The sequence below is a fragment of the Poecilia formosa genome, unplaced genomic scaffold, assembly GCF_000485575.1.
Source record: "Poecilia formosa unplaced genomic scaffold, Poecilia_formosa-5.1.2 Scaffold46, whole genome shotgun sequence".
Lineage (NCBI taxonomy): Eukaryota > Metazoa > Chordata > Actinopteri > Cyprinodontiformes > Poeciliidae > Poecilia > Poecilia formosa.
In genome coordinates, this window is record NW_006799985.1 from 669114 (window position 1) to 684719 (window position 15606).

A 15606-nucleotide genomic window follows, 5' to 3' on the forward strand; every position below is an offset into this window, starting at 1 on the left:
AAATATGGTGCAGTCTTTAGGTTGTCAAAACGTGGCTTCTGTTCTCACATCCCTCTTGTTTTTCACACCTCACCCTCAGAGATATTGACACTGGGCGTGAGAACCCGGTTTGAGCCAGGAAACACTGATTCATAACGCCAGCCTTATGACAGTGGGCGGCTAAGCATCTTTGCACCACATCTAGAAGATAAAAAGTAAATGAATTACATCATGTATGTGGTGCTAGTCTGTTCTCTTTTTTTTTCGGTTTCAAAATAGTCACAAATTGGCATAATTGTTTGGGAAACATGAAGCGATAGAGGTAATCACTGTGTTCTCTTATCTAATCCTACATATTTTATACTTTCTGAACAAGCTATTCTTTTTGTCGGATTTAATTTTACTTGACAAAAAGAAAGAAATTCATTTGTTATGCTGAAGTCATGTATTCCTCCGTTGATTGCCCTGTAGGGTCCCACAAGACTCCGTTCTTGAAAAAGCTATGTTCACATTTTATAGTAAGGATAGGTCAAATATTTTCAGATATATCCAAAAAATGATTTTTATAACAAAAAATGTCCCAAGACACATCGTTGATTGTTACACAGACTCCAAGTCACATACAGGATGGTGTTTTACTTAATACTTTTGCTGTACTATAATCAGGAATATGTTATTGTGGCAGCACTGATTAATTGTGATGATCACATCAACAGATTAATTTTCCTGATACTTTTCTTACCATAATGTCCTCACGTTGCTCCAGACTGCCAAACATTTTCATCCTCAATTCTAGACCCAATAAGACAGTAATGTTGAAGCATTACATCTTCATTCTATACTTTTCCACATGTTGATTATTGCATAACCGGTTGGTCATTCTGAAATCGACTTAATCATAAAATAACATAATATCCATTCAAGAAAACTTTAAAAGCTGTTAATTAAAACTCTCTGTCAAAGCACCTTTTGAACATTTTGGAAAAACTCGGTTTATGTTTTAAGAATTTCACTCATTTTAAATGTTTGCTATATAAATAAGCTTTTACAAGAACTTGCTCCACCCATTTTAGAGTTTGTTTTTTATAACAGAGGACTGGCAAAGTGGCTTTAAGGGTGTTTATATTCTATCTTTAAAGGCTCATTATAAATGCTATACAAAGAAACATCTTATCTGAACATTAAACCTTTGAGTATTTAACACTACTGTGTTGGTAGGCATTGTTGTCTTCAGTCTCTCTGGGTTTAATGTGTTTTTTTTTTTTTTATTAATTTTTTAATGTAACACTAGCCACTTGTCTGACACAGGTTTAAAGGATTTTACTATTTTCATTTATTTGCACTCTCATTTAAATCAATAAATAAAATAAAAATATGGAACAAAATGTTGTGTGGAGGCTCTGATTCTCCATTACCACGTACCTCAACATCCTGCAGGCTGAAGTCGTTCTGGTCTTTAAAGTTAGCGGCCCCGACACTCAGCTCCATCAGCATCTTGGCAATCTCAGGCTTTATTGCTGCAGTCAGCCTGCTGGCCGCCTCCATGACGTGTTCCTGCACGTCCTTCAGTTGCATAGCTGCTTTGGAATAGTGAGAGTTCCTGAACACGCTGCTGAACAGGTCTGTAAGGAAGGCGCTGGCCCTGCAGAACACGTTGAGAGCATCCAGATATTTGGAGATGCCTTGCTGGATGTCGGCAACAGCGGTCGTGGTGCCAGAGCCAGGTGGGTGGCAGCTGCCAGGAATGCCCACCCCAGTGCCCATGGGTGAAGAAGTCAGAGAGGCGCTCAGTGTCCGGCTCAGCTCAGGCATCTGGTACTGCTGGTGCTGCTGCACTTTCTGCTTGGACCCGCCAAGCAAAAAGCGACGCTTGTAGTCCATTTTACTTTCCTGTGCACTACAACAATACATAGGTGGTGCAACAGCACCGGAAGCTCCTGTCTTTCCTCGTCTGTTTCCCACAGAAAGCAGTCTGGGCCGGTCTCACAAAAACACTCAGTCTCGAGAGTCTTTCAACTGGTCAAGTTAAGTCGAGAGACAGCTCAAGGATTCCACCTGCCAGAGGTTCATCTTAGTGTGCCTTGTGAAGTGGCAATAAAAATAAAAAATAAAAAAGAAGTGTGATTGAAAGCCGACAGGCTGAGTAAAATGTTTACATGCAGCCCTGCTGCAGATTCTTCATGCCTAGCTTAGAGAACAAGACACACCCCAGCCTCTCGGTTTCCAGCTTCAAAAAAAACTATCACAATAGAGAAGGAAAAGTATCACAGCAAAGTTTTAAAGTGCATTAACTTTCCTTCAGAATGGGAAAAATATTTCTAATACAGTATACAACATTCACATATGTATTTACATATATAATCTTATACCAGCTTTACACTAGCAAAAGTAGAAAACTCGTTTAAAAGCCAAAAGCAAAAAAAAAAATGCATCCATGGAAAAAGACACACTGGTCAACAGCACAAAGGGGAAAATGACAATTCTTAAAAAAGCGAATAAATTCTGGAGTCAGAAGATGTGACTGTTTTGTTTTCAGTGGGAAGCAAAAAGGCAGACAGATCCAGTCCGTCTCAAATCCTTTTCACAAAGCAGGACGCTGCAGGCAGTGAGCGCGCGGCCAGCTGTTGGCTCTGTCTGCCTGTCTGAAGTCTCCCAGCAGCGTCCCGGTGCGTTCCCCGTCTGCTGGCTGAGGTAGATATTACCCACGGAGGAAACAAGTGTGCTTCCAGATCTTGCCGTTTTCTGCGGATGCAGATTAGAGCGACGAAAGCACAAATGTATCTGTAAGGCCTCTAGGTCATCTCCTGAGGGAGGAAGAGGCAGAGCAACAAAAGATAGGGTTAGCATCAAGTCAGAGAGGAAGGACGAGCTTCATCTCATCTGCTTCACTGGTGCATTAAAAAAAACCTCAGATTCAAACGGTCACTTTCAAAGTAATAAGGAATATTAATTATGCAATCACAATTATGAGCTGGCAAACACACTTGTAAATAAGTAGCTTTAAAAATTATTTATGGACAGCCTGTATGAAAAAATATATATAAAAAAAAACAGAACTGAGATAAAAGTCTGACGTCGATGGAAACTATTTCACAAGAGAATCTTAACAATACAGTCATCCATTTTAATCTGTTTTGCAAGAGTTTTGTTCCCTTTATTTGCTGTAAGACAAAACACACTTCTCATAGTTCATCACATTGTTGGCCACCAATCATTCAACATTTTAAATCTAAATTCACAATACAACGACTTCCTATAGAACCACAACAAATAATTCTAATCTACTGCAATATGATGTAAAGTCTATAGTTTTGCTTTATTAAACAAGGAGGTATACAGCAGAATGGCTTAAGTCCTAATTCTCTGAGCTCTGCAGTAATATCTTATTACAGCTGTGGTTTTAATGTTGTGCATTTCCAGACGATTACTAACATCTTTTTACATCTCTGCAAGAAGAAAAAAAAACAAAAAAAAAAACAACAACTTTCAAGCAGTGTCTGATTTAGCAGAAAGCAGCTGCAGAGACATTCCTGCAAGACACCATTGTTGGAAATCACTGTGGGGTCTTTGAGTTTTACTTAGTGGGAGTCACAATACTCCCATTCTCACTCATCCATCTCACTCTGGCCTCTTCACTTTATTAGAAATATAATACTTTATACTGTCGATACCAAAGGGGGTTCAATCTCAGTGTTTTTTTTTTGTTTTTTATTTAACTCAAATCTAACAACAAAAAACTACTTGTAGCAAATTTGTGGTTTGTATGAGTGATGAAAGATTAACTGAACCAAAAGCTTTTTGTCAACACTGTTCTTTTTCTCTATACTGCAGATATTTCACTCTTAGTCATACTACACAGTAAAAAAATACTGGGTTATTGGTTAATATTCCTTAGAACATAGAATATTAGCGGAACTGCAAACCATCCAGTCACTGAACACCAGAGTTATCACTCAGTGGAAAACAGACCGTTATCTTCAGATGCCGTGCTTGGAGCTCCCATGTTTGGTTACAAGTTAGAAAAAGCAACTTGCGGAAAAAGCACACCATCCCAATGTGATAACACCATCCAATGTGCCGTTACTGTGAGCTAAGCAGCTGTGTGGTCGTCCCACATGTGCAACAGCTTCCATTACACATCTCCACCAGAATGCTCCTGACCTCTAAACCTCACTTCCTTTTGCAAACAGGGGCTATGGCAAGAAAAAAAAAAAAAAAAATCAGGCCACCCTCATCTGTCTGGGACCAGCACCGAGGGAAACCACTGACCTTTTGAATGGATGGGGCAACATGTTTTTTACTGTAACACTGCGTAAGTGTTGCTTTGCATCCTAATTATTATTTTTAAAAGTTCCTTTCAGGATACCTCAGTTACAGACACAATTAACCCTGATGTGAGCAGCATTATTGTTGTTTTGGTCTGCCTGTGATTCATTATCCAAATACACAGGATGTGCTGGTCCAACAGGCCACATTAGTGCCATTATATATTTTGACAAAACGTGGATCAGATATCAAATGAATGCAATGCTTCAGGTTACATTTCAGTCAAGACAAGATGTTTTTTCATGTATTCTGAAAACCTTTCCCAATCTAAATATATTGCAGCTGTACTACACTTATATCCTTTTCATTTCATCTTAAAATTATTTATTAAAACCAGACATCTTTAAACTGATGATCCAAAGAATGACAGGAGTGTGTGATGGATAATCCTGTAAAGGCACACCAAGGTGTCAAACAGAAGAAAATTCTGACCATTTTTAAAATACTGAGAATATTACCACCATATTTCTACATATCATTCATAAAGCCGAAATATATTTTACAGGTAAAACAAACAAGCAGCTAAAAGATTTAAAACATTTGCATAATTAAAACCAACATATCCACATAATAAAGACTCAAAACTGATTGCAGTAGCTGGAAAATCTGGATTTTTATTTTCCTGCCAGGACAATGACAAAGATTAATGAACAATTATTAAGGTGTTTGACAATTCAACTTAAAGGATTAGAAATTTAGGCACAATTACTAAGAAGTTTATTCTGAAACTCAGGGCAGTTATCTGGTGCAAGAATGCAGGCCTCTTAATCCTTAGGATTACAGGTACAGTCAGAATCTGCAAGGTGCCCCACAACGCCTGCTGGTTGACATAGTTAATAGGATATTAACCTTCACAAGGTAAACAGTAAACAACAGCACATTCACCAGATAAAAAATAGTATCAAGCAAATAATAAATAAAAGATAAGTTATTCCTGTTGTCAAACATTAACATACATTTATATGATTGATTTAATCTAACAAATGGTTTTGACGACACAGTAGTGTCACCTCCGCCATGAGAGAACAATGCTACAACAAGGAAAAATAAAAAGAAATTCAAGCCATCAAACACAGAGAGATAACATACAGCACTCTTAGTAAGGATATGTAAATAAAACAATTTCCCACAACTCATAAATTTGAAAGGCTGTTAAAGCACTTGTCACCTGAGCTATTGCTGAAGATTAATCAAAGCAGGTAACCCTGGGATACATGTTTGTTCAAAAGGGGAGAACAAATCACCATGAAATGTTCAGAGTTGGAGCCCCTTCACCGTCACAGATTCAAACCACTGTAACATGTGGCAAATAATCTTCACCTAACATGTTAGCTAATCTATAAAAAAAAAAAAAAAAATACACACCCAGTTTTATTACATGGTTCAAAGCTTTAACAATCTAAGTCACAGTCCATTAAGCTTGAACACAGCAAGATTTCTGTTGTGAAGAGAACTCTACACTTCCTGTAGGTAACCTTATTAGAGAGCGTCAGTGGTCTACATTTCCGGCATTAATACAAAACCTCGTTAGCAGAGGTTATCCCATAACAAGACGACATGGTATCAATATTAACTAAGCCTCTTGGCTTCTTAGAATTGCTCTGTCGTCTGCCAGCCTCCTGTTGCAGAGCTCACACCCAAACAAACACGTGTGATGGCAGCGTCTCTTTGGATGCACTGAAGCATTGCCAGCCCACTTCAACATCCCCCCTTGAACTGGAGCTGCTTGGGGCTAATGTTAGCACTATTTCCCCCACTCACCGACGTACATGTCAGCTGCTCGACTTCAACAGGAAGGGGGGTTAGGTTTCCCTTAGCCAGCTCCCTGTCGCCACCAACAAAAACGTCAAGCATAGAGTGACACTGGATATGGATATAAGTATGTAGTAAACCCCGTACCAAGAATGATTTCCTCCTGCTTAAATATATAGGTGTCTGCTTAAAGTAGAGCGAGTCTAGCAACAAGCTTCAAAACTGTCTGAGGGCACCGAAAGGTTCGGCCCCTAACTAAGACTGCCTGACAAAAGTTTATAAAATTAGAGGTGCACTAATTAACTCACCAGAGATGATTTGCAAATTTTCTCCTCATCAATTGAGGCTACTTTGTATTATAAATCTGAGCAAACAATGATCAGGAGTTCCTCAGGGATGCATTCTCGAGCCACTTTTATTCAATAAAAATACACTCCCTTCAATCAGATTATGGAGAACTACATCATCTCTTTTAATACGTATGCTGAGAACAGAGACACAGATTTCAGAATCTCTTGGCCTGTTATGTCAACAAATATCCCTAGAAGTTAAACTGTTGTTTTGAGACTATCTTCAAGTAATATATTGATAATGACATAATGCAAATAAAAAGCACACACAACCGAAACCATAAGTAAGATGGATTATAATGCCTCAGTAAACAAAATTGACCTCCAACGATATTAATAATCACAATGGAAGTTGAACTCATTTTAATTTTGATTAATTGCTTATTGCAACAGGCTTAAGTGTCCGTCTAATACGATCAGCCATTGTGTCCTTAATATTAAAGATGAGTCAAATTTTCTCCCAGTTAATGAAGACGGAAGACGCTAATATTGTTTCCAATAATGAAGGATAGAAATCAGCACAAAACTACAGTCAAGGAGTCCAAATCTGCACAGTAGTCAAATATGTTAAATATTGTAACGTCCATATCTGCCTTTGTAAAAGATCAATTTGTCAGCTGCAGTCTGTCAGATAAAAAACACTATGAAATTGTATCACAATAGTTCTTAAATTTCTGCACCCCTTGTTTGTTGAAATGTATGTTTTGAAATCCAGTTGTTTTAAATGGTGCTTGGTTGCTTATTAAGAGTTGCTTGTCAGGTATGACTCATCGAGACCCCTAAAGACATTAGAGACCTGTTAACCTAGTTTTTCCAGGACTAGAAATGCTCCTCAGCTCCAAGCAGTCGGGCTTATGTACGGCTGTTAAGTCACAAGAAGGTGGCCTCATAGGTGGAGATGGGGCAGCTGTTACAAATGCTGACAGCTTCTTATCCATCTGCCACTGTGAGGCAAACACAAGCCCTCAGATGATTTAACCACAGGCCCAACATTAGCTCTCTCACGAAGTCTATTTTGGCCTTCACGGGCAAAACAGCTGCCCTAGAATCCACACTGCACTGTTTTTAGATGCTGCAAAAGGTTCAGTTCAAAGTAAAAAAAAAAAAGTTCTCCTCTACATCTGTTGTCAATGAAGCAAAGGAATGCAATTCCCCAGAAGCCTCTTCATGTGGATTCAAACAAACACAAAAAAGCAGTGAAGAAGAAACATTAAGTGTGAAACCTTGCTGCAAAGTACCAAGATCAGAACAAATATGCATCAATGTAGTAACTAGGTTTGGAAAGCAAAGGCGGAAAGATGGGGATATTTGGCAGGAGAAGCTTTGCTGAAGGAATTCGGAGCACAAAAAAAGGTCACAGTAAAGTCTGACAATCAGCAGACAGGTCAAGGAGGTCAGTCCAAATGACAGGACAAGTGCCGTGAGCAACTGTGTGACAGGAGTGGAGCCAGGCTCCTTCTTGCCCACAAAACACAAGGAGTGTATTGTGGCAGGTCCAGTCTCCTCATACCAGCACATAGAAAAAAAACAGACTTGTACATGCAGCTGCACAACTTTGTGAGAAGACAAGAAGGAAAAGGCCTTGGCTGCTATAAAATATTAAACAAGAATTGATTTTTTTTGTAGTCAGCGTTGTGCTTTTTCTGGATTTTAGTTTCGATACTTCTGGTTCAGATTTGGTTTCACTCAAACAACAAATTCTACTTTTATCTGATTTTTGTCTTGCAGTTTGGAACTAAAAATACATTTCTTGAAGTTCTCTGATCCTAAACCCGTTCTACTAGCTTTTAATGAAGCTCCACCTTTTTTTTATTTTTTATTTTTTTTTGTGGTAAACTACAGACATAAAATCAAGAGAGAAACTGCTTTTAGTGCTGCAAAAGACTATCTGTTGAAAATGTTCAGCTTCGATTTCGTAAATAACAATAGACTAGCAAGGAATAGTATGTAGTACAATTGACAGGGGCACAAAGGAAAGCCACCTGATAACGTCTCGTCAGATTTGAACCAACCTGCATATTTGAATAAAGCATAAACGTCTTTCAGCATTCACCAGTGAGCAAACAGAATAATCTCTGATATCCTCTCTAAATAGCGGTGTACAATAGAGTGTGCTTAGCATGCTCAACCAGTGGATTTCAACAAGTGAGAGCTGTGATGAAAGGCTCCGACGTCAGATCCATTCATGAAAGTCTGGTTGTAGCCTATGGGGATGAAAATGCTTCTCTCAGCCTATATCGAGCAGGCTGTATTCTGGAGTTACAACTGGTGTTGCATTCCAGCCACCAGGGAGCTATATTTTAAATCAGGACAAAACTACACCACAGATGTATTATTACACTTTCTTAAAAGCCTAGTAAGTCACTAAAGACTAAGGAATTGATAAGCTCCATTGACTTTTGCTGAGCCCGAACTCAAATATGCTCAAGAAAAAGCATAAACGCCGCAGTGTTTACTGCAGGGGTTAATAAAGATAAGCATCACATTCTCTGAGAGCAGCCCTGATTCTTGTTCTGCAGTATTCAGTCATCTCCGATGCACGAGCAGTCACGCATTTCTCAGAGAACATTTGACTGCGGGGCAAATAGCCGACCAGAAGCTAACACTGAATCGGTCTCCCAGGAGATGAGAGGGAGATTTCCCAGGCCACAAGCCTTCACCCACCCGCCCCCACCGCCTTATCTATAAACCCTCTTGCTACTTCACTGTGTGGACTAGTGGCTTCTTTATGCCTTGGAAAATGCTCGTTATGTGAAGGAGTAGAGAGGTGTAGAGAGCATTAACCAAAGCTGCAGCCAAAAGGCCCATGGTTACTCTGGAGGGTCTGCAGAGAGCTATGGCTCAGGTTTGACAACCTTCAGTTATGCACTCCACATGTCAGCTTTTATGATTCCAACCATGTGTGGGGGCACAACTCAGAGACAGCCGGCACTCCACATCACCCTGAACACACCTTCACCCCCATAACAACTTTCAAATTACAGTTTAAGGTGAAACTAAAGCCTCTTTAGAACCTAAACATACGGCCAAAGCTACAATAGAAGGGTTTAAAATAAACCATATTTGTATGCTAGAGTCGCACAGTCAAACTCCAGACCTCCTGCTTCTGAATAGCATGTTTATTTCTATGCACTCAATTCTTGGTTGAGACTCCTTTTGCATGAATTAGTATATCAATGCGGCGTGACATGGAGGCGAGCAGTCTGTGGTTCAGTGTAATTGAAGCCCAGGTTGCTTTGATAGCGACCTTCGGATCATCTGCATCGTTGATTCTCGTGTCTCATCTTCCTCTTGACAGATCAGGCCAGTTCACTGTCCAATGAATCACAGTCAACAACACCATGGTCATTGAACCAGCTTTTGGTACCTTTGACAGTGTGGGCAGGGGCAAAGTCCTGCTAGAAAATGAAATCATATCCATAAAGCTTGTAGCAGAAGGAAGTATTAAGTGCTCTAATATTTCCTGGTAGATGGCTGCTGTTATTGTGGACTTCAAGAAAAACACATCAACAACAGCAGATGACATGGCACCCCAAGCCATCACGGACTGTGGATATTTCACACTGAACTACAGGCAACATGGAAGCATGTTTTTCAAGACTTCCTCATAACTTTATTTTCACCCTAAAATAAAGTTATGATTATAGTCACCTGTATAATCTAACTAACCAATAGTCCAATTATTTTCTGTCCTTAATGGCCGATGTGTGGGATTCGACTGTCCGTCGTGATTCTTGATGCACAGACTCCAACTTCAGTCCACGCCTTAGAAGCTCCCCCAAATTCTTGAATTTTCCTATTCCTGCCACACTTTCTTACACCAACTTTTTATGTTCTTTGAACGACCAGCTTCTTTAACAATGACTTTTTGTGGCTTACCCTCCTTGTGGAAGGTGGCATTGACCGTTTTCTGGACATTTCCTAAATCAGCAGTCTTCCCCATGGTTGTGTACCCTACTGACCCAGACTGAGAGACCATTTAGAGGCTCAGGAAACCTTTGCAGATGTTTGGAGTTAGCTACCTGATTAGGGTGTAACACCATCTGTTTCCTGTATTTAACTTTTTCACAATATTCAAATGTTCTGAGGCAGTGAATTTGGCATTTTCATTTTCTGTAAGCCGTCCTCAACAAAATTACGAGATAAAGGTTTGAAACATCTTGCTCAATGTGTAATAAATCTCTAAAACATTCATTTTCTGAATAAAATAAATATTGAACTTTTCATGAGATGTAAAGTATCTTCCACTTTGCAACCATGTTCTACTTTGTAGATCCCCATAAAATACATTGAAGCTTGTGACAAAATGTGAAAGAGTCCAAGCAGCACAAATACTTTTGAGAGCCACTGAATGCAAGAGCTGAAGGCCTCAGGTTTCAACAATTTCCAACAGTCTTTCAAGTCAGATAGTTGTGTTGAAAACAAGCATCAAAGAACAGAATACATGAAACACTGATGCATTGAAGGTGAACCAAGGTAGCTGCTTCGTAATGCCAATCGTGCTGCTTTTACAAAGAAAATGCTTATGTGCTGTCCAAAGGTACATTCAAAGCAAATTGGACATAACACTGTGTCACTTTGAAAGATGTCTTAATAAAAAATGCTTCCTTACAGTGTTTTCTGGAAGAAGTCCTTTTCTGTTGGTAAAAAGATTGGCAAACGTTAGGAAACCAAATCTAGAACACTTGATTCAGTACTGCTAGGATTTCAAAATACCAACATAACCTGATTTACCCCCCTGCCCCACTCCATCCCCAACAGGAGACGCCACTGCAGAAGTCACCTGTATAATCTTAAACCGTGCACCAACAATAACACTAGAAAGCTCCTTTGTTTAAGGAAGCATCCCTGGAACTCCACCCGAGGCAAGCGCAAACAGTAATCTTGTGACTCTATGTTGACTTCCTCACACATGCATCCGGATTGAATATAAGACTGAGGAAAAGTGTCACTTCCAGTCGTACCACATGCTGGTGGAAAAACATGAGGCTGAGCAGCACTCCAACAGCTAACGTGGGCCTAACCTTTCAGATGACTGTGCCACCAAACACACTGAGCTTAAGCAGAGACAGGAATTTTATAGAGCCAAGCATGTACTTCCATGACGACACAACTGAGCCAGATGTCAACACAAGCAGTACGCTCCTGGCTTTTATGGAGGTGCACCAGCTTGCCAAACCCAACAAAAACAAGGAAATGGCCTCTATCTTTAACAGCTTTATCTCATGCCAAATCTAGGTGTTTCCTTTTGGCATCAATTAAAACTACAACTGACTTACGATTAATATAGTATTACACTAAGTTTAGTCTAAAAGTAGAAACGCTATAACAGGCCTTAGACTGACCAGGCAACCTCGCAGTCATTTACTTTTTGACAGTGGGAGGAAGCTGGAGTATCTGCATGGTGGCACAGTTGTTAGCACTGGCACCTTACAACAAGAAAGTCCAGGAATCAGATCCTTGCCAGGGCCTTTCTGTGTGCTGTTATTCTCTCCATGCATGCATATATTCTTTCAATTATAGAAATGTTTACTAAATCAATTCTTCAATATCTGTTAGAAAATCATAGCTGCTTGCAATAACTAACATTTCCTTAAAACAACTAAAAAAGAAAAATCTGCAATCAGTATTATCACAAGAAAGCTCCTAGGTGTAGATTAGGGTATTGGCTTAAACAAGATTCTCATGTTATAATTACCTCAAAAAGAAAAAATTAGTGTATTGATACAAATGTTTAAAATAAAAAAAATGTGTAACTGGACATAGCTGTTTCAATTTAAAGCAGAAAAGCGACAATTATTCCTTCTACAACAATCATTATTATGCTTAGGATAATGATGTCAATGACATTTATTTATTTTTGACTGATACAAGAGGTTGGATAAAAACGAATAAATACTTTCTAAATTTAGCAGTTTTGAAATAAATAAGCTTATTGCTCAGAATATTACACTTTTTTCAGTTCTGCTCTTCAAAGGGCAACGAGTATAAAAAACCAACACTTTAACATCAAGAGACTGGAAATGTCAATTGGAAATATTTCCAAATGACAAATGTTCTCATTCTTTTCAGCCAACTAATCAGAAAGTCCACACAGTTGGAGAAAAAACTTCTGTCAGTTTGGCATCTCATTAAATGCACTTTATTATGCCATAGAAAATGTTCCACGGAAAATTTTAAGTTTTGAAACCTTGGAATACTTTGTTCATAGTCTGCAACAACTGTTGGATTTTTTTAAATAATCCCACTTCAACAAGAACCACACCCCACATGGTGTGAAGAAAAACTAAAGTAGATTGTACAACTCCACAAAGAGCTTTATTCGCATATGCAATTGCTTCAAAAGCAGAACTAATACTATTTGCACATTTCTGAGAGAAGCTCTGCATTATTCTTCGCAGTAGGGATATGTGAAAAACAGCCAAAGAAGTCCCTAGGCGTTGTGGTGCACATTCCAGATACCGATCTATGATATCAGCGCATATTTTAACACCTGTAAGGTACTGCTGCTCTCTACATGTGACTTAAACCAGCAAGGGCACTCCCGCGACAACACCACCTCATGCTACGGCTTAATCCTAAATCTTCAGCTAAGCACGAGACCAACTATTTTGTTGAACTTGTTGTCCAAAAACGTTCCTTTTGCGTCAAGATCACTATTTACCAGGATGGTGTGAGAGAATCCCCCCAAGCGCTCCAAGCCGGTTTCACCGAAACTCCCTGGGATGACATGGCACCAGTCATGGGAACACTATGTCGCAGCTATTAATAAGGCATTTTAACGCCCTAAATGCAGTGTCGCCGGGAAGGCTGCTGCGGTATCAGTGCATCATTGGGACAACCGTTTGAAGAGGCAGTGACAGCGGAACGCCGAGGCCTACACACACCGTCCGTCCACGGCTGGGTCCGTTGACACTCTCCCGGTGGACACACACAACCTCCAACCCCCATCTGATAGAAAAAAAATATCACCCGAATTCAGTTTCACCTCCAACCATCAGCCGACTAAAACGGTCAGCACGACAACAAAATGTGCCGCGACATGACGTAAGCCCAGTCTTTGTCACCCGTTTGAATAACGTTAACCTACATCTCGGTTTTTCCTCGACTGGTCATTGCCGACAGCGGCACATAACTTCAGACCGAGATCGCCCAGGTCCGTTATCGGACACAACGACTAACTCTCGGTCGTTTGCTGAGGAGGACACATCCTCTCGTATTTCCTGCTCTGCTTCGGCTAAACGTAATCAAGATGTGGATGAAATCTGAGGCAGTGTGTGCCAGTGACAACAAAAATAAACGAGAGCGCCAACCGCTCCTCTTTCGCTAGCCTTCGCGGAGGCGCTTCATCAGCAGGCATCATGCTGGGGTCGTGGGTACTAAGAAATGATCGTCGATACTCACAGAAACTTAAAATACGTCCAAAATTATGCGGGAGGTTGTTTCCCGATTCCCCATGGAAATGTAAGTTTGTGATGGTAGCGAAAATCGCAAGTACGCTTGCGTGAGTGAGGTGCGTCCGATAATAGACGCATCAAGAATGCATCGGTACTAAGCAGGCTAGCCACGAAGCTTAGCCAGCAACTGTTAGCTAATCAGCTAACCCTCTGCGACACGAATGTAGGCGCTGCGAGAGGGAAAAACAAGCAAATGCTGACGGCCAGGGGGCACTTCTTTATTGTCTGTCGTTTTCATCGTGAAGGAACCTAACAGCCTCCATAAAACACACCAAAAATATTAACTTAATCAAAGCATAACTCACCAGCTCTTGGCATCCACCCTCTTGACAGCGAATTCCCTGTCTGTGTGTGACCGCAGTCAAGAGCTAGTCAATAAGAATTAGCACTTCCGGTGGAGCTTTTAAAAATAAAGCCGATATATGTTGTATAAACAGCGTTTCCTGTTAGTAATTAGTAAGGTATTTTTGCTTTTAATTACCTTACGTCTATTGTTTTTTTAATCAAACTAACTTAATTCTAGTTGACAGGAATAAGTGTAGGCTATTATTGTCTGTCTGTCTATCTATCTATCTATCTATCTATCTATCTATCTATCTATCTATCTATCTATCTATCTATCTATCTACCTATCTATCTATCTATCTATCTATCTATTTTGAGGGGTTAAAATTTACAAGTACTGTTCAGACAGGATTTGGTGTGTTCATATGAATTTTGTTTACTTCTGTTTGTGCATTTCTATAATGGGTGCGCTGATAAACGGAAATTTGTAACACTTTCCCCCAATTCACTTCCTTAAACTACGAACGCTTTGCAGGCTTTTAAATATGCCATTCATGTGATTTTATTAATATGCAACTTTGCTTCAACCAACTAAGTCCTTCATATTACAATGAGATATATTTTTAATGTACCTAGAAAAAAGGGTAATAAAAAAGAGTCGAACTTTTGTCGCCCTCTATTGTTCAGAAATTGATACCACACTCTGTGTTTTGTGCTTGAGCAGAGTCACCTGGGGGCGAATAATAGTCACAATAATAATAACAATAGCAATAAAAAAAATGTCCTACTCCAGTCTACACACCCATTAAGATTCTAAATAAGAAATAACTTGATTCTATTTTCCCTTTCTCCAGATCTGCCAAAGATCTGGAGAAAGTACTTGATGTAGTCCTGTGGAAGCCCCAAATTTGATTTAGGTATCAGGTTATTGGTAAAACTTTTTTGTTTTTACACTGAAATCCCTTTTATTTTTTATTTTTATTTGTTTTTATTTTTATGTTTTTGTTGATTTGTGTAATAGTAATTTAGACGTACAGTTGTCACCACAACATACAAATCTTTAACTTTTTATTAAGCAGTCTCTTTAAAATGTAAAAAAAAAAAAAACAACATTGGTTTTCTAAATAGAAAATCAAAGTCACAGTTAATGGCAGTCCATGCAATTCCTATAAAATAAATGTGATTTGACAATTTGAAATGTTCATTTTCCTGCTATATGAGATAAAACAATTTTGAAAAGTCCTCCAAAATGCATGAGAACATGCTATTTAAATGAGGCTGGTGTGGGTTAGTTTTTGTAAGTTGGAAAATGACAACAAGAAAAATTTAGTACTTGTCTAAACTTGCCCAAGTAGGGGCTGAATATTTCAAGATAATCAAAACTGTGACAGTCAAGGCTGGGCTGGGATCTGTATTTGTGTTGTTGCCAGGCACACAGTTGGGAATAATATTCATAC

General features: G+C 39.4%; 1 protein-coding gene across 2 annotated transcripts in view; it reads right to left on the minus strand.

Moving 5' to 3' along the window:
- Positions 1–14257, minus strand: part of garre1 (granule associated Rac and RHOG effector 1) — a 33509-nt gene extending 19252 nt beyond the window's left edge. Inside the window, exons 1-3 of one of the 2 annotated variants that reach the window (XM_016671543.1) lie at positions 14170–14188; positions 13295–13358; positions 1402–2783 (exon numbers count right to left, since the gene is read on the minus strand). In XM_016671543.1, the coding sequence (XP_016527029.1) occupies positions 1402–1890 (489 nt within the window). In that variant the 5' untranslated portion in view covers positions 1891–2783; positions 13295–13358; positions 14170–14188. Of the gene's footprint in view, positions 1–1401; positions 2784–13294; positions 13359–14169 lie in introns of both variants that reach the window. The other variant, XM_007552134.2, reaches the window with a different exon arrangement.
- Between the last annotated feature and the right edge of the window lie 1349 nt (positions 14258–15606).